The following is a 19579-nucleotide window of genomic DNA, read 5'->3' as shown; positions in this document are numbered from 1 at the left end:
ACTGCAGTCAGATTCACCCGCATTCACTCCGAAGGAATCACTCACATGACCTGTGCACTTGTAATGACACATCAAGGATGTTAAGAGCCTAAAAGCAGGTTTAAAACTTGCCCCATTGAAGTCAACAGGGTGCACATTTTAAAACGAGGATAACACGGTGTAGGCAACACCAATTTTTGTCGTTGTTCTCTGTACTGACAGCACTCCAAATTTACAAAAAAATGCAGTGTGCAGAAAGTAGTCTTCTATAACATTAAGATCATATGAAGATTGAAGTACCTGAATCCTGGAGAAGAATCTCCATGTCTGAATGTGTGTGTGTCGTCCATGATTCATTCAGTCTTCATGGAGCTGCTCGGGTAAGAGATCAGAAACACTCATTCACACACTCAAATACAATACATTTCATTTGACATTTTCTTCAGTGTGTTTATGGAGACAAAACAATGTGATTTTCAATCATGTAAATGAATGGTCAGAATTGCTATCATCTGAATCAGCAGATTCTCTTCTTCAGTCAGATATGTCACGTTTGCACCAGTATTTCATCTGTGTGTGTTTAAAACAGAAATATCTCGGCTGAACAGACTGGGAAGTTTGTAACACTAGAGTTTAATGTTCTTCCACTGAAACCTAAAATATTGTACAAATGGGTCAGTTTACTGTAAACCCACATTTAATACATCTGTGAAACTGACAGATGTTAGTTCAAGATCTTTTCCAACTATTTTAAAATAAAATATTTCCTACTGGTTTAGTTTAATTAAATGTTCAATAAAAATGACATTATATATAAAGGGAGATTGTAACAACAGCACTCGTTGTAATTGACATTCATTTACACAGAAAATTAGATCAAATTTTAAGAAACAACACAAGTTAAACAGTTAAAACAAACACTACAGATGTTAAAGAGAAAAGTGTTACAACACTGTGGTTTCTAAAAACTTTGGCTTTTAGTAATAAAGCCGAAAATTAGACCTACATAAAAAGTGTAAAAGTGTATTTTAAAATATATGGTCTAGGCTATATGTCCAATAATTGATAAGTAAAAAAAAAAAAAAAATACATATTAAGAATTTCATGTGCAATGTACTTTAATATTTCATGGTTACTTACGTTATAGAGGAAGTCATTTTCATGCACCACACCAGAACACTTGCTTTGAATAAAACGTTTTTAAACACCTCGAATTTTCCATCAACAGCACGTAAAATCGCACATAAACATATATATACAAACATCACTTGATACTTGGATGATTAGTTGTTCTTATTTAAAAATTCTTAAGTCAAACTGGTTAGTTTGATCAACGATAATTTCTATAACTCTTCAAAGGAAAAAGGCGCTGTATGTCAGCAGATATATAGTCGAAACGCATTTGTTTATACTTTTTTTATCTCACAATAACGGGAAAAGCGGTAGAGTGGCGCGCATGCGCTGTGTGTGAGAAAACTCACTGGTAACCACAGCAACCGTTCAGTGCAATATTGAAAACATCAAATACATTTTTTTTCTCACTTTTTATAAGACTGATAATTGCCATTGCACTCCACACTTGAAACCTGTGCAAAAAAAGCGGTATAGAAACTCCTAATGTCAGAAATGTGTTTGACAGAAAATAGTAATCCAGACTCGTAGCAGAAAAGGACAGAAGTCTTTACATCCTAGAGCCCTTTTCATTTATAATGATGGATTTATGTTTCCAGATGAAAACTAATGGGAATATTATATATATATTGCACTACATAATTGTGTTTGTCACTTGTACCTGTTACAGTAAATTAACAGCACTTGCCAAAACCATCAACAACCATTCAAAGGTCTCTTTTAATGTCATTTAAAACATCAAAAGTGTAAAGAAAATTAACTCTTGTCTTTCATGATCTTCCTTTTGCTAATATTCTGTCATTCATCTTCCTCTGTCTTTTCTACAAAACAAAACTCTTCTTTTGGTTAAAAACAGGAAAATGCCTCAATCTTGTGGTTATGATGATGAATCCAGTGTGTTTGTGGACATGAAGCAGTAATACTGTAGTCCAGCATCTGATCTCTAAAGAGCTTCATGGGTAAAGATGGCGCTAGATTACTGTTAAACAGCCTTCAGGTCTGAGATCAGAACTGTGCAAAATACACACATGCTTTCATTTAGATTTGGCACAGCAGGTTTTAGCTCATATCGGTCTCAGATGGGGATGGATTCATCATCTGGTGTCAAAGCTGCTCAGATCCTGGAGAACATATTAGCGGAGCCCTTTTCTGCTCTTCTTTACTGGAAAGATCTGCTGATGAAAAATACACACATTTGTGTATGAGTCTTTTTTAATCACTGGATATAGTTTTCATGCTAGCTCAAGAAAATAGTTGATCTAACATCTAATATTTATCACATATGACTGTAAGTAATGTGAGAATATGTGTGTAAAGTGTGTAGTATCTGCTCTTTTCTCATGTGAAACTGTGAGGTGTTCTGAACACGACATAGAGACAGTGCAGTCGAGCGATAGTGTCCCCCTGAACCATGTCATCCAGGCATATCGAGCCCCGGGACAAAACATCATCTACAGAAAGAGAAAACATCCCAACATCACTATCAGCATCAGAGAAGCTCAGAGCCGCAGTAGTCAGCTGATGTCACATGGTGGCGCTGTTCTACAACCAAACACATCAGCATTAAAATACACAGAGGAGGACAGAAACACTGGAGCTAACAGCCAGTCCAGCATTAAAGAAATATTATGTTTCACTCAGATATTTTTCAGCAGCTTCAACTCTGTTTGAGAGCTCAAGATTGCAGGAACAGGCCAATGATGAACTGGAGAGAAAGAGAGAGAGTCCTGCGGTCAGTGTGTGATAGTGACGCTTGTTCTTACCGTTATAATGGAGTCTGGGTTTGGAGAAACACATGAGGAAATCAACAAACAAACTCTGAGCATATAGGATAGTGAAATACAGCTGAAAATCTAAATAATCATATTTTTCTCATTTATTTTGTCCTGTATTTAATAATGTAGATCAGCCGAGAAAAATTTAAGCTATTTATTTGCTCTCAGTACATTAAGAGCACATTGCTATAATAACATGGACACACAAACCCCATCTATGTTTCTGGTAGAAAATTCCACTGAAACATCATTAACCTGTTAGCCAGCAACCCCACTTTTGAAAAATCCCCAGAAATGGCATTCGCAAATTGAGAAAAAAAAAAAACAAAAAAAAACCTTTTGCGCAAATCTGTAATGGAAACGCACCTAGTGTTACACTTTACACTTTTTTTTTTTTCTCGTAACATTTACTTTATTATGCTGCATCATGATTAGCTGAGCTACAGGAACACTATAGTGATACAGGTATCCTGTAACCTGGATAATCATCATCATGGTGTGAGCAAACCCAAAGTCATGAATTTGATTCCCAGGGATCAGATGTATAGATTGAATGCAATGTAAGTCTTTTTGATTAAAGTGTCTGATACATGCATAAATGTGCCTCTGGATAATGAGTTGTTAAATGTGCAATATAAGAAATAAATGAGTCTTGAGTGTGGGTGTGTGTTAAGTGGACAGTGCAACATGATGTTTAGGTTTGAAGATTTCTCTCAGCTCATTTGAATACAGCATGTGTTCGATAGTCAGAGAAAACAACTTTCAAAAAGATTTGTAGAACAATAGGAATGATTATTTTGCAGTTTTCACAAATTATTCAGAAGATGCTCTTCTGATTGTTTCTGTTATTCTGTTATTAAAGCACTTTTATGCAAAAAAAGGATCTGATCATAGATAACTAGATCTGGATATGGAAGGATATATCCTTGTCCACCATTGTGCTGAACAACATTAAATAAAAGGTTCTGATAAAAGACCAAAATAGATAAACATTCAACAGCATGCTGTACATCCGCCATACAAGAAAAAGCACATATTTAGATGCTTACATCAGCTCCATTTAGACTCAGGAGTCATAAACCTTCCCAGAGAAACATAGGTTTTAAGTTTTGCTTTGAAAAGCGATTCTGTTGTTACTGTTTTAATAAAAAGTGGTATACAGCAAAAGCCCAGTCGGCCCATTATGCCCACATCTGACACTCGTGGAGTGATGATCTGACCCTCGTAACACATGTAATGAAGCACTTTGGCACTCCACTCCTGTTTGCCAGATCTGGACCACAAGTAGCCCATAGCAATGCCACAAGCAAATTAATCAGAACTGGTCCTTATTTGGGCCATGCAATCTGTGTATATTAGAGTGATCTTAGCCTCAACAAGCCTGTTAAACAGAATCACTGAAGGAAAAAAGAGAACAGTAAAAAGAGATGAAACACAAGAACTACAACTGACTTCCAGTCACAGCCTTAGATGAAATCAACTGAAGAGAAAAGAAGACATTAAATCTCTCCAGATCTCAGCAGAAGAGGATTAAACAACTCCACAAACAGCATTACCAGCTTCACTTATTACTAACCAGTTTGACTTTATTTCTGGCATTTGTCTACAAAATGCATCATCAGTGAATAAATGAGGCATTTGAATGAATGAGACATTTATAATGCTTTCATATGTACTACTGTACACCTGAAGCACTTTACAATCATATCAGGGGATCTCTCCTCAACCACCACCAGTGTGCAGCATCCTCACTTGGATGATTTATATTCAATTTATAGCAATATCTTCAGTATTACTCAGAAGTCTAGTTTCAAATATAATTCTTTTGAAGTGATGGTATTTTCTGTAACGTTATCTAGCGTAAGTGATAAATCCTGTTTAACATTTGTGCTGGCTACTGTATACAGGACACCAGGGCACCATACAGATTTGATCAAAGAATCTGCTGATTTTCTATCAGAGTTAGTACTGACTGCAGATAAAGTCCTAATTGTTGGTGATTTTAATATCCATGTAGATAATGAAAAAGACACATTGGGATTAGCATTTACAGATATTCTAAACTCTATTGGAGTTAGACAACACGTATCAGGACCTACTCATTGTCGTAATCATACTTTAGATCTAAAATTGTCACATGGAATCAATGTTGATGCCGTTGAAATTCTGCAGCAGAGCGATGACATCTCAGATCATTATTTAATCTCATGTATACTTACGGAAACTAGTTAAGGAAACATACACAATTTTAAGGCTTGAACTGAGGATAAGCCTGATAAATTTAAGGAAAAATGACTACCTTTTTATTTTAGGAGAATTAGCTCAATTATGTGGTTTTATTTAGAGACACCATTGTTTGTTCCCAGCATGCTTTGCACATGGCTGGAAATGGAGAGTAAATCTTCAAATTAAATGTTATTTCATGTGTTTTTGAGTACAGGGAAACATCTGTTAATGTTTAATGTTCAGTTATGTTTGACATTTGAAAGAGTTTCTATTATGTTAAAGTTTTGATCGTTACCATTGTGCAGAGGAGCTTATGGTTAGATTGTGAATATCTGCATTTATCAATAATCTGAAGAATGTTGTTTTGTTCATTGAGCAATAACTCTGCTAATGATAGTGAAGTAACAAGTTTGTTTCTGTGCTATAGCAGCATACAGTCTTTTAATAATACAATATCCCTCAAAAGATGGTGGGGCATAGTAAATTCACTTTCAGGCAGAAGTGGTTTCACAGACATCCCTGTCATTGAACACCGGGGTACCACCCACATCAGTGCCAGTGCAAAGGCTAACATCTTCTGCCAAACCTTTGCAGAGAAGTGTACTTTGCTTGATGCATCTGCGCAATCGTTGCCTCAGTGCCAGCAACCAACATCCTCTTTTGCCTATGTGCACTTCAAACCCAAAGACATTAGAAACATTCTTCGCAACCTTGACCCAGGAAAGGCAACGGGACCTGATGAAATACCAACAAAAGTCCTTAGAGAATGTGCAGCAGAATTGGCCAGCCCCCTCAGTCGTCTCTTTCAACTTCTCTTCTCGCATGGCGTGTTCCCCAAACAATGGAAAAACGCCAGAGTGATACCAATACATAAAAGAGACTCAAAATCAGACCCAACAAATTATCGTCCCATATCCCTCCTCTCAGTCCTTAGCAAAGTGATGGAATCCTCCGTTCATAAACAGCTCCAGGGCTACCTCTTCCGCCATAAACTAATTTCTAATAAACAGTATGGATTTAAACCGAACCACTGCTCAGCAGACCTCCTTACAGTTTTGTCGCAGTCTTGGAACAACATCTTAGACAAAGGAGGTGAGGTGTACATTGTTGCACTAGACATTAAAGGAGCGTTCGACCAGGTTTGGCACAACGGCCTTCTGGATAAGCTTTCTGCTAAAGGCATAACTGGGCCATTACATTCTTGGCTACAGAACTACCTGGAAGGAAGGTCCATCCAGGTCATGCTCTCTGGTCAGTCCGCATCACCTCAATCAATCAACGCCTCGGTGCCCCAGGGATTCATTCTCGGCCCGCTATTATTCTCCATCTTCATAGACGATGTTGTAGAACAGTGCGATAATAGAATTTTTCTATATGCGGATGATTCCACCATTTACGCCCCGGTAATGACACTTAATGGTCCCAATGTGGCAGCATCCCTAAATAAAGGAGAGCACGACCAAGTCACGCCCTAAAACTCCCCAAGTCCAACACCAAATGCTTGGGGAGGAGTTTTCTTCATTCGGCTGTAACAACTTGGAACTGCCTCCCCTGTACTGTAGTAGGTGAAATCACCTCAAAGAATGTTCAGGCCTTCAAGAAGAGACTAAACAAACACCTCCTTAGCAAAAAACCTGTAATCTCCTGATGCTTAATGTCACTTATCCTATATATCTAGTCCTGAGCAGCTGCAGATCACGATAGGCTCTCGGAACATGAACTGTTAATGCCTGTATCTGCTTAAGCTTAAATAAAAAAATTAAAACAATTAAAAATAAGTCAAATATAAACAGGTAATTTCCATTCACTTGAGTTCACACAATTTTGAGTGTAAAAAATACTTAAAATAAAAAAGTATATTTCACTAAAAAATATTAAATTCATCATGTCATAGACCTAAATAAATTAGGGGATTTTACATGATTTATTCAGGTAGATTCCATGAAAGAAATCAAGCCTTTACTCAAAAATATTATGTGTAATATTGTTACCATAATTTTTTTTAAGTAAATAATTTTTTACATTTTTTACAGTGTATGATTCAGGCATTACAGGTCAGAAGTCATTTTGGATCTGAATATTCAGAATATTTATCCAGTTCCATCTGGTTGAAGGTTTCCTTGTTTGACTTTGGATAAAGGATTGGATCATTCTGTAAAGTTACACAAACACATGTGTGTGTGATGATCTCTGTGGGTTTGTGTCTGTTGATTCTGTTGAATGTGATTGTGTCTGTAGAGGCTCTTTATTCTCCATCAGCTGATCCAGAGAAGGTCAGACTAACATCTAGAACCTGTAGGTAAAACACAGACAGTCAAATGTGTGCGCCATTATTGCATTATCCACTTTAGAACAACTAAAAGAAACTACTTAAATTATTAAGTGAGAGATTATAATATAATACTGAGATACACAATTGTTAAAGCTGTTTTAAACATTCAGATTTTGCTTCTAAGTCCCCATGAATGATGACCCTTGACCCTTATCTATAATCGTGTATGACTGTCCTCTTTCTGTGTCACTGGGTCAGGTTTATTTAGGATAAAGAAACTAGTGATCAATATTTACCATTATCTTTTATTGCAATTGACATTCTCTCAAAATATATAATTTAGGTTTATGGAGCTTAAAATATGACAATATGATTTGAATTTGAATGGTATAAATTTGAATATGACTAAATGATTTGAATTTGAATTGTGTAAATTTGAATTATTTGCAAGTGTAAAAATAGTTCTGAATTTGATTTTTTTTTAAACAAATATTGAACATTTGAAATTTAACAAATTGAAATGTTTTTATGGCTGAATTTTATAGACATGTATTTTCAAACAGCTAGTTTTTTGTTCTGAATTCGTATACTGCAAATATTCAGTTTAAAAAAATACAGATTCAAGTTTTCAAGATGAAGAAATTCGGAACTTCAAATTCAGTTTTCTAAAATTCAAGTTCAAAAATTCAAGTTAAATAATTCAGGTCTTACAGAAAGTAGGTCACAGGTCATCTACAGGGAAGAGTAAAGGATCTCAGATAAGTCGAACAGAGCATTTTGGCTGCACTGCAGTAGTTCAAGAGAATCCGTGTATCTTTCGTTCAGTCGTTTTTTTATTTAATATTAAGAGTAGAAAAAATGAGAAAACAGCTTGAGTATTAGATTTCTAATATTCTAGTCCGCTGCAGCAGTTGCACAGAGCTTACAAAACTTAACGCGTGTATTGCAACTATAGGCTACATTTAATTTTCTCATCAAACAACTAGTCTAACGAATGGCTCGGCACAACAGAAGAGCCCAGAAAGGGCTTTTTCTCTGTGTAGACCAGCAGTTGGTCTGAATTTGCTATAACCTATAGCCTATTTTCTGGACTGTAGGCTATAGGCTAAGTCACGTTTTATCATGAAACACGCTGTGATTTATTCCAAAGTGACTCAGGCATATATAATGCATTTAACGTTAAATAATCTAAATGTTGACTTTCAAAAGTAGGCGCGCCAAGAAGGCTATTCGCTGTAGTTTGGTTCATTTTTGGTGAGCGCCAGAAGATCAAGAGACCGAGACGTGCTAAAGCAGCGCATCATGTTGTTTTATTTATTTTTCAATGCCATTATATTTTGTAGTCATTTTGAATGTACACAGATAAAAATTCAGTAAGGGAAAGTAAAATAGGCAACACATAGCCTACATGTTAATAGTGTTTATCATGTAAATGTTGTAGCTTATTTTATTTACAGGTCTTTTTCACTATTGCTGAATAGGCTAATATTAAAATGCGTTTTTTGACGATTTGACGCGCGCGCGTTTCTCTCACAACATGATCCGGTGTGACTCGCACTCAGGTGCATGCGACTTATTTTCTGGTAAATACAGTCAGTTAAAGTGGAGACCATTTGGGCAAAAAAACAAACAAATATATTGTGTTCATTACCCCCACCCACATTTGGGCTTAATCACTGTTATTATTAGGGGGTCCTTGGAAATGTATTTAGGTGTAGACAAAATCAGTTATGTTTATTTCATAAATATGAACATAGCCTACCTCGCATCTCCCGGACACTAGTTAGTCTACTTCCTTCCTTGGCCTATTTTTTTAGCTGGCCAATTCTCAAAATCTGTGTGGAAAAGCTGGAGAGCAAATAATTTTTTATTTTTTTATTATTTATTTTGTAAGTTTAGTTGCCATAGAAAATAACACATAATTTTGTTTAACATCAATTGATACTCAATATTAATGAAATAAAAAAATGTAATGTCAGAGAATGCACAAAGCGCATCCTTTTGAGATGTAAATTATAATACATTTTAATTAAAATAAAACACAAAAGGCCTACATCATAAAACTCAGAATATTATGTATTTTAATATATTATATTATAATACAAATAAAAAGGCGTCATACTTCAGTCGAGTCCCAAAATACATGTATATAGGCTAAATCAGCGTCTTCACAGCAAGGGAAATGTTTGGAGTAGGACTGTGTGCGGCACAGCTTGCCCTTTATATTGTACAACAGACCAATTAAATTAGGCAGAATAACTTTTTATATGTTTGGTTGACTGTGTTTCATTTTGATAATGAGCAATCTGCGATAGCCTATGAAGCAATTAACGCCAGAACTGATACGTTGTGTGAGAGCGCGATGCGTGAGCGCCATCTCTTGGATTTGTTCCACTGCTGGGAAATAACTTAATACTCTGTTATTTATAGTCATACAGATAATATGACATCATTCGAAACAGTAAAATGTATATTTTTATCTGTGTACATTCAAAACGACTACAAAATATAATGGCATTGAAAAATGAATAAAACAACATGATGCGCTGCTTTAGCGCGTCTCGGTCTCTTGATCTTCTGGCGGTCACCAAAAATGAACCAAACTACAGCGAATAGCCTTCTTGGCGCGCCTACTTTTGAAAGTCAACATTTAGATTATTTAACGTTAAATGCATTATATATGCCTGAGTCACTTTGGAATAAATCACAGCGTGTTTCATGATAAAACGTGACTTAGCCTATAGCCTACAGTCCGGAAAATAGGCTATAGGTTATAGCAAATTCAGACCAACTGCTGGTCTACACAGAGAAAAAGCCCTTTCTGGGCTCTTCTGTTGTGCCGAGCCATTCGTTAGTCAAGTTGATTGATGAGAAAATTAAATGTAGCCTATAGTTGCAATACACGCATTAAGTTTTGTAAGCTCTGTGCAACTGCTGCAGCGGACTAGAATATTAGAAATCTAATACTCAAGCTGTTTTCTCATTTTTTCTACTCTTAATATTAAATAAAAAAACGACTGAACGAAAGATACACGGATTCTCTTGAACCACCACCGCGTTTGCGGCAGAAAACTACTGCAGTGCAGCCAAAATGCTCTGTTTGACTTATCTGAGATCCTTTACTCTTCCCTGTGGATGACCTGTGACCTACTTTCTGTAAGACCTGAATTTTTTTACTTGAATTTTTGAACTTGAATTTTAGAAAACTGAATTTGAAGTTCCGAATTTCTTCATCTTGAAAACTTGAATCTGTATTTTTTTAAACTGAATATTTGCAGTATACGAATTCAGAACAAAAAACTAGCTGTTTGAAAATACATGTCTATAAAATTCAGCCTAAAAACATTTCAATTTGTTAAATTTCAAATGTTCAATATTTGTTTAAAAAAAAATCAAATTCAGAACTATTTTTACACTTGCAAATAATTCAAATTTACACAATTCAAATTCAAATAATTTTGTCATATTCAAATTTACACAATTCAAATTCAAATCATTTTGTTATATTCAAATTTATACAATTCAAATTCAAATCATTTTGTCATATTCAAATTAACAAAATTCAAATTCAAATCATTTAGTCATATTCAAATTTATACCATTCAAATTCAAATCATATTGTCATATTTTAAGCTCCATATAGGTTTAAAAAGACAATGATAAAAGCAAAATATTGAATTGTTTGAAATAAAAAGAAACGTGAAGATATTTAATTGTTGCTATAAACTATTAGAAAAATAAATAAATGAATCAAACTCTTATTAAACATGTTTATAGTGTCTAATTCATCATCACAAGGAAAGTAAATTAAGAAGAAACTAAATTAACTTTCATTTAAAATATGAACAGTTTTAATCATCACTACTCACAGAAGCGTCTTCAATTTATAATGTGGATCTTTCCTCAGATCAGAGAGCAGCTTGACTCCAGAATCTCCTAGTTTATTCCCTGACAGATTCAGTTCTCTCAGGTGTGAGGGGTTTGATCTCAGAGCTGAAGTCAGAGCAGCACAACCTTCATCTGTAACACAACAATCCCTCAACCTGTAGAGAACATACATATACAGGTGCTGGTCATAAAATTAGAATATCATCAAAAAGTTGATTTATTTCAAGAATTCAACAGGTGAAACTAATATATTATATAGACTCATTACATGCAAAGTGAGATATTTCAAGACTTTATTTGTTATAATTTTGATGATTATGGCTTACAGCTTATGAAACCCATGAAATCAAAATCCCAGAAAATTAGAATATTACATGAAATCACACAGTAATTACACAGTGATACCACGGTCATTGAACCAGGTTTTGGTTCTTTTGGCAGTGTGGGCAGGTGCAAATCCTGCTGGAAAATGAAGGAAGCATGAAGTGCTCTGAAAATGTCCTGGTAGATGGCTGCGTTGACTCTGGGTTTAATAAAGCACAGTGGACCAAAGTCCTCTTTTCTGATGAGAGCAAATTTTGCATCTCATTTGGAAACCAAGGTCCCAGAGTCTGGAGGAAGAATGGAGAGGCACACAATCCAAGATGCTTGAAGTCCAGTGTGAAGTTTCCACAGTCTGTGTTGGTTTGGGGAGCCATGTCATCGGCTGGTGTTGGTCCACTGTGCTGTCCACTCAACGCAGCCGTCTACCAGGACATTTTCAGAGCACTTCATGCTTCCTTCAGCAGACAAGCTTTATGGAGATGCTGACTTAATTTTCCAGCAGGATTTGCACCTGCCCACACTGCCAAAATAACCAAAACCTGGTTCAATGACCATGGTATTACTGTGTAATTACTGTGTGATTTCATGTAATATTCTAATTTTCTGGGATTTTGATTTCGTGGGTTTCATAAGCTGTAAGCCATAATCATCAAAATTATAACAAATAAAGTCTTGAAATATCTCACTTTGCATGTAATGTGTCTATTTAGTGTAGGGGTGTAGTGTAGGGGTGTAACCCCGGTGTCCTGGACACATTCCACCATTGGCCCTTACCAATCATGGTTTCCTAATAATCCCCTTACATTGAATTGGCTCTATCACTCTCTCTCCTCTCTCCACCAATATCCAGTGTGTGGTGAGCGCACTGGCGCCGTTGTACTGTGGCTGCCGTCGCATCATCCAAGTGGATGCTGCACACTGGTGGTGGTTGAGGAGAGATGTGATATGATTGTAAAGCGCTTTGGGTGTACAGTAGTACATATGAAAGCGCTATATAAATGCCCGATTCTATTCTATTCTATTCTATTTAATATATTAGTTTCACCTGTTAAGTTGAATTCTTGAAATAAATCAACTTTTTGATGATATTCTAATTTTATGACCAGCACCTGTATATGAATTTCTCCTCAACAGATTTATATATGAAAGCATTTGTCACCTCTTCACGACATCCAATCATGTTTTTGACTTGTAAAACTATCAAAAGCAAAATGACCTCAGAAGCTTTGGAAAGAATCTAATGAAGATTAAACATCCTTTTCAGTTACTTGATGGTAAACCTTTTTGTATATATTATTTTTGTATATCATTGATTATTCACCACAGGAGAAAAACAGGCGACGTTGAGACTTTTATAAAATCTTACCTCAGTATCTCCAGTTTACAGTGAGGATCCTGCAGTAGATCAGAAAGCAGCTTGACTCCAGAATCTCCTACTTTATTCTCAGACAGATCCAGTTCTCTCAGGTGTGAGGGGTTTGATCTCAGAGCTGAAGTCAGAGCAGCACAATCTTCATCTGTAACACCACAATCCCTCAACCTGTAGAGAACAATGACGCTCTTCAGTCTCTCAGTTCAGGATCTACAGCTCAGATAAGCAGAACTTCACAATCAGAGACTTAATCCACGGCACCATTAACAGGTCCAGTCTAAGGTTCAGACCCGCTTCTACAAATTGCTTGAGCGGGTTAGTCTCCATTTGATAAAAATTGCACAAATATTCGAAAACACTTTATTTAAGTGTCCTTGTTACATATGTTACATGAACTTACCATAGTAATAACAGGTAAATTATGCATAATTACATGTAACTAACCCTCAACCAAATCCTAATCTAACCCTTATCCTATACAAAGTGCATGTTGTTGCTTAACATTACTCAGTACTTAAATATATAATTACACTGTAACAATGACATCTTAAAGTAAAGTGGAACCGAATATTATTGTTTTATGCAAGTACCTAAAATCATCAACATATCTGTATATGAACAAGTTTGTCACATCTTTACATCATCCAGACATGTTTATACTATCATTAATATTGTAAAATGATGTCAGACACATTGGAAAGAATCTAATGAAACTAAAAGCAACATTCCCATTAGTAATTTCACAGTAGATTTTTTTGTTTGGCAATCTGTTACAGAAGCAGACTCAAGAGAAGGAGACTGAAGTTAATAGGGAGTTTATTGAGACAACAACTGAGCGGATGAACTGAAAGCAGGTAAGTGGAAAGTGCAATGAGACTTTGGAGAGCAGGATGCTGGCAGTGAATAGTATGTTTCTTCTGACGGGTGTGATGACTGGTAGATGATGCAGTGAAGGCTGGAACTCTGAGCAACACTAGACTTGGAGACACAGAGGAGAATGGAGACGAGACTGGAGAAGGGTCGCTGGAGATATCAGGTAGTAGTCGCTAAGGCAGGGTAAGTAGTCCTCTTCATACAAACGAGACCGGACATTGAACTGTGGTGAAGTGTGTGTCTAAATACTGGCAGTGATGAGGGTGATGATGAGGTGCAGGTGTGTGTGATTAGAACTCAGGTGAGGGAGTGTGCTGTGACTCGCTGGTGTGAGAGCCTGGCATATCTGTAACACAATCATTATTTACCATACGAGACATTTTATACAATCTTACCTCAGTATCTCCAGTTTACAGTGAGGATCCTGCAGTAGATCAGAAAGCTGCTCGACTCCAGAATCTCCTAATTTATTCAATGACAGATTCACTTCTCTCAGGTGTGAGGGGTTTGATCTCAGAGCTGAAGTCAGAGCAGCACAACCTTCATCTGTAACACCACAATCCCTCAACCTGTAGAGAACAATGACACTCTTCAGTCTCTCAGTTCAGGAAATACTGACATAAATTATATGATGTATATGAATTTCTCCTCAACCGATTTATATTTGAAAGAAGTTGTCACCTCTTCACGACATACAATCATGTTTTTGACTTGTAAAACTATCAAAAGTAAAATGACCTCAGAAGCTTTGGAAAGAATCCACTGAAGATTAAACATCCTTTTCAGATACTTGATGGTAAACTTTTTAGTATATATTATTTTTGTATATCATTGATTATTCACAACAGCAGAAAAACAGATGACGTTGAGACTTTTATAAAATCTTACCACAGTTTCTCCAGTTTACAGTGAGGATCCTGCAGTAGATCAGAAAGCTGCTTGACTCCTGAATCTCCTACTTTATTCCATGACAGATCCAGTTCTCTCAGGTGTGAGGGGTTTGATCTCAGAGCTGAAGTCAGAGCAGCACAACCTTCATCTGTAACACCACAATCCCACAACCTGTAGAGAACAATGACACTCTTCAGTCTCTCAGTTCAGGAAACACTGATATAAATGATATGATATAAATACATTTCTCCTTTTACAGTATTCCTTAGGTACAAAAGCACATGCTAAAATCATAAATATGACCATGTTTTATCAGTGTAATGATTGTTGTCAGAGTGACTTACTGAACTGATCTGGATTCTTTAACCACCGGCATCAGCTTCTGAAGAGCTTCATCTGCTGTATTTAGTGCTCCAATAAACAGTTTTAGATTAAAAACATCCATCTTCTGCTCTGATGTCAGCAACACATAAGCCAGAGCTGACCACTGTGAAGAGGAGAGTTTAGTTCTTCCTATTTCTCCAGATTTCAGATAATCTTGGATCTCCTGCATCAGAGAATCATCACCCAGTTCATTCAGACAGTGGAACAGATTGATGGATCTCTCTGGAGAGTGATTCTTCCTGATCTTCTGTCTGATGTACTGAACTGTTCTCTCTTTGTTGTAGGAGCATCTTCCAGTCTGTGTCAGTAGTTCTCGTAAGAGAGTATGATTGGACTTCAATGAGAGACCCAGAAGGAAACGCAGGAAAAGGTCCAGATGTCCATTCTTACTCTGTAAAGCCTCATCCACAGCTCTCTGATGCAGCTCAGATAATGAAGGATATTTCTTCTGGTTTAAGATTTTAGAAAATAAACTTTGTTTAGTTTTGTCAAACACATTTCTGTTCTTATATATAAAGTAAATTTGTGCATATAGAGCTGCTAGATGTTCCTGGATGCTCAGATGAACAAAGCAGAAGACTTTCCCCTGATACAAGCCCAACTCCTCTCTGAAGATCTGAGTGCACAATCCTGAGTACACTGATGCTTCTGTCACATCAATGCCACACTCTCTCAGGTCTTCCTCATAGAAGATCAGGTTGCCTTTCACAAGCTGCCGATAAGCCAGTTTCCCCAATTTGAGAATCATGTCTTCATCTTTCACTTTCTTCTCATAGTCCTTCTCATGTTTGATGTTGGTCTGAATGATCAGGAAGTGTGTGTACATCTGAGTGAGAGTCTTGGGAATCTCTCCTCTCTCTGCTTGACTCAACATCTCCTCTAGAACAGTGGCTGAGATCCAGCAGAACACTGGGATGTGGCACATGATGTGGAGGCTCCTCGATGACTTCAGGTGTGTGATGATTGTATTGGCCAGACTCTGATCACTGATTCTCTTCCTGAAGTATTCCTCCTTCTGTGGCTCATTGAAGCCTCGTACCTCAGTCACTCGATGGACACACTCAGAGGGGACGAGATCCGCTGCTGCTGGTCTGGAGGTGATCCAGATGAGAGCAGAGGGAAGCAGATTCCCCTCAATGAGGTTCATCAGCAGCTCGTCCACTGAGGCTGATTCAGATATATTACACAGTTTCACTTCGTTCTTAAAGTTCAGACACAGGCGACACTCATCCAGACCATCAAAGATGAACAACACTTTATATTCATCACTGGATATTTCCATTTCTTTTGTTTCAGGGAAAAACACACAAAGAAGATCTGAAAGTCTGAGTGTTTTGTCCTTCATCAAGTTGATCTCTCTGAAAGGAAGTGGAAATATGAGCTGGACGTCCTGATTCTCCTTCCCTTCAGCCCAGTCCACAATGAACTTCTGCACAGAGACTGTTTTTCCAATGCCAGCGACTCCCTTTGTCAGCACAGTTCTGATGGGTTTGTCTTGTCCAGGTAAAGGTCTAAAGATGTCATTGCATTTGATCGATGTGTCCTCTGTTTCTGCTCTCCTGGATTGTGTCTCAATCTGTCTCACCTCATGCTCATTATTGATCTCTCCACTTTCACTCTCTGTGATGTAGAGCTCTGTGTAGATCTCGTTCAGGAGTGTTGGGTTTCCCTGCTTTGCTGTTCCTTCATACAGACACTGAAACTTCTTCAGCAGATTTGATTTGAATCTGCTTTGGACCAGTTGAGAATCACGACTGAAAGAATACATTTTTAGATTACAACATAAATTGAAGAAGTAAAAGTGATAGTAAAATATCTTTATGACAGAAATATTGTACCTCAGATTAGATGGCATGTGTCTTCCCCTAAATGTTCCTCGAGTGTCCATAGACTGTTCACTAATTATGGACAAAGACGGACAGAACAGAGACAATACAACAGAGTCGAGAAAACAGAGACAATAATTCATATAGTATTCATATAGAGCCAGATAGAGAGGCGCCAATGAGCGCCTCAACGCTCCTGTTAACACTTTAACATAACACTGTATTTTAGCACAAGTATATTTTGCAGCTGAATATTAGTATAAAAAATAAATAATTTTTAAAATGTTATTAGAAAGACGATGATCAGAAACATTTAAGTTGAGTATTTAAGTTGTGAGGGGGAATTAATAAATTGGTCAGAAATGGCCCTGTCTGTATTTAATGTTTTAATCATTTAACTGAAGTGTTCGTCTGTTGTCTGTGTGAAGACACAAGAGATCGTTCTGACACTGATAACAGCGGCACACACACTCAGCATGAGTTAAAAAACACCACATTCCAGCACCAGAATGAAATTAACACAAACTAATGAATGAATACTCTTGTTAGTCAACTGGAGATGTTTCATTTGTATCAGGTACATCCGTGCTGCAAGATGTTTCAAAAAGTGGTGGGGACAATATCGACCCTGGCAAAGAGTGGTGGGGACAATATCGACCCTGGCAAAAAGTGGTGGGCACATGTCCAACTCGCAAATTACACCTGTGTTTGTTGCATTATATGCCAAACAGTGACAGTTTAAAAATGTGACTCTGAAGAAACTGTCATGTGTATTGTTCCAAAGTGTACATGTCTGTAACTCAATAAGTTTTAAATATATCCTTTTAGATTTAAGTTCTTAGCAAAATTTTCTTTTGATGTATTCTTTTTTGAGGGCCTATATTTGGTTCAATTCAATAAATGTATCTTGTTTTCCTCTATTAAAATAAATGCATGGAACAAACCTGTCTGAGAGCCAAAAAAATTTCTTTTTCCAAAGTGTGCATGCATGTAACTCAAGAAGATCTATCTATCTATGAAATGTTGTACCTCAGATCAGTTGATGTGTGTTTTCCCTCAAATTTCATTGGCTCTGTCATAGATGCGTCACTCTTCATGGACACACAGCTGGACTCCGGTGAGTTTGATTTCTCCCTGTGGTTTAGACTTCAATAGAATAGAAACAAGAATTCTTAATTATATTACAGTACATGTAGATAAACCTCACATAGAGAATCAATCCATTCACCTATCTTTTACCATTGCTTTTTAATCTGTTGTTGTGTTTGTGTTTCCCAATAAGTGATGTAGTTGTGTTTAGTTTGTCAGTATTGTTCTGGTCCAGATTATCAGCTATGAGAGGAGACCTGATCCTTTGCTCGACTCCTGCTATTGCAGCGCTTTATAATAGTGTTAGTTTTGATAATAAGTGGATATTTGCCAAATGATGCCATGCATGCATTATTTGTGTGTGTCTGTGGTCTCTCTGTTTGTCTAAACAAAAATGTTGTACCTCAGATCAGTTGATGTGTGTTTTTCCTCAAATTTCATTGGCTGATCCATAGACGTGTCACTCTTCATGGACACACAGCTGGACTCCGGTGAGATTGATCTTTCACCTTTAAACTGACTTTAATAGAACAGAGATAACAGAATAAAGACAAGAATCAACTTGGCTGATTTAACATGTAAATAAATCCCACATGAGAAGATTGTCTATTAAGACAGTGTGTTGAAGAGTGAAGACACTGTCCAAGGATAATGTCATATATCATCTAGCTGTCTACTGTATCTGTGTGTCTTTGGACAGTGTGGACAGACCCTGAGTGGCTCCAACTACTGTATATCCCGGCACCAGAATATGATAGAGACAACAGATCACTATACCAACCCTGGCAAACACACACAACACCCTGTTATGTGCAGAAAATGAGTCTTCTGTAACATTAAGATCATATGAAGATTGAAGTACCTGAATCCTGGAGAAGAATCTCCATGTCTGAATGTGTGTGTGTCGTCCATGATTCATTCAGTCTTCATGGAGCTGCTCGAGTAAGAGATCAGAAACACTCATTCACACACACTCAAATACAATACATTACAAAATTATTTGCAACTTTCCAACGTTATTTTTTAAACCATCTTGATTATGTTTGTTATGAAGAAATATATAAATAACACCGTTATTTTCTCTCATGAATGATGTTAAAATGTTACAATGGGACTTGCAAGAATTTGATAAACACTTCTTATATACATATAAAGTATTACATCCTGTGTATTAGTATAAAACTAACAACCTGGTAAAAAAAAAAAAAAAAACATGAAGAATTTGCAGGAAAATAAAATAACAAATTAATTAAAAAAAGAGCATTATACTTCTGATTTAGGGATCATGTAAATGAATGTTAAAATGACAAAACTTGCAGATTCACTAGTTTAATCCTTTCCAAAGATTGTTTGTGCTGAATTTCAATTAGCAAATGTCACTTCCCCCCATCCATGTTAACATTTTAGCATCATTATATGTCTATAAACAATAGAAATATCATGGCTGACCGGACAATGTACTTCTACTGAAGCCAGAAATGCTGCAATAAATGGAGTTATAAGCTCACAAACTGTTAAAGTGGCTAAAGCATGCAAGATTTGTTCAATT

The 19579-nt window shown here is 36.6% G+C and overlaps 1 protein-coding gene across 1 annotated transcript in view; it reads right to left on the bottom strand.

Annotated features, from left to right (window-relative positions):
- The window catches only part of LOC309511314 (uncharacterized protein), an 85701-nt gene that overhangs the window by 65118 nt on the left and 1004 nt on the right, over window positions 1-19579 (bottom strand). The window contains exons 2-9 of the mRNA XM_082186419.1: window positions 18893-18964; window positions 18434-18550; window positions 17971-18087; window positions 16954-17013; window positions 15076-16869; window positions 14729-14902; window positions 14236-14409; window positions 12962-13135 (exon numbers count right to left, since the gene is read on the bottom strand). Coding sequence (XP_082042545.1) covers window positions 12962-13135; window positions 14236-14409; window positions 14729-14902; window positions 15076-16869; window positions 16954-17013; window positions 17971-18087; window positions 18434-18550; window positions 18893-18942 — 2660 coding nt within the window. The 5' untranslated portion in view covers window positions 18943-18964. The remainder of the gene's footprint in view (window positions 1-12961; window positions 13136-14235; window positions 14410-14728; window positions 14903-15075; window positions 16870-16953; window positions 17014-17970; window positions 18088-18433; window positions 18551-18892; window positions 18965-19579) is intronic.

The sequence above is a fragment of the Leuciscus leuciscus genome, assembly GCF_965113295.1.
Source record: "Leuciscus leuciscus genome assembly, chromosome: 12".
NCBI classification, from domain to species: Eukaryota; Metazoa; Chordata; class Actinopteri; order Cypriniformes; family Leuciscidae; genus Leuciscus; species Leuciscus leuciscus.
This window is presented reverse-complemented; position numbering and strand designations above follow the sequence as displayed.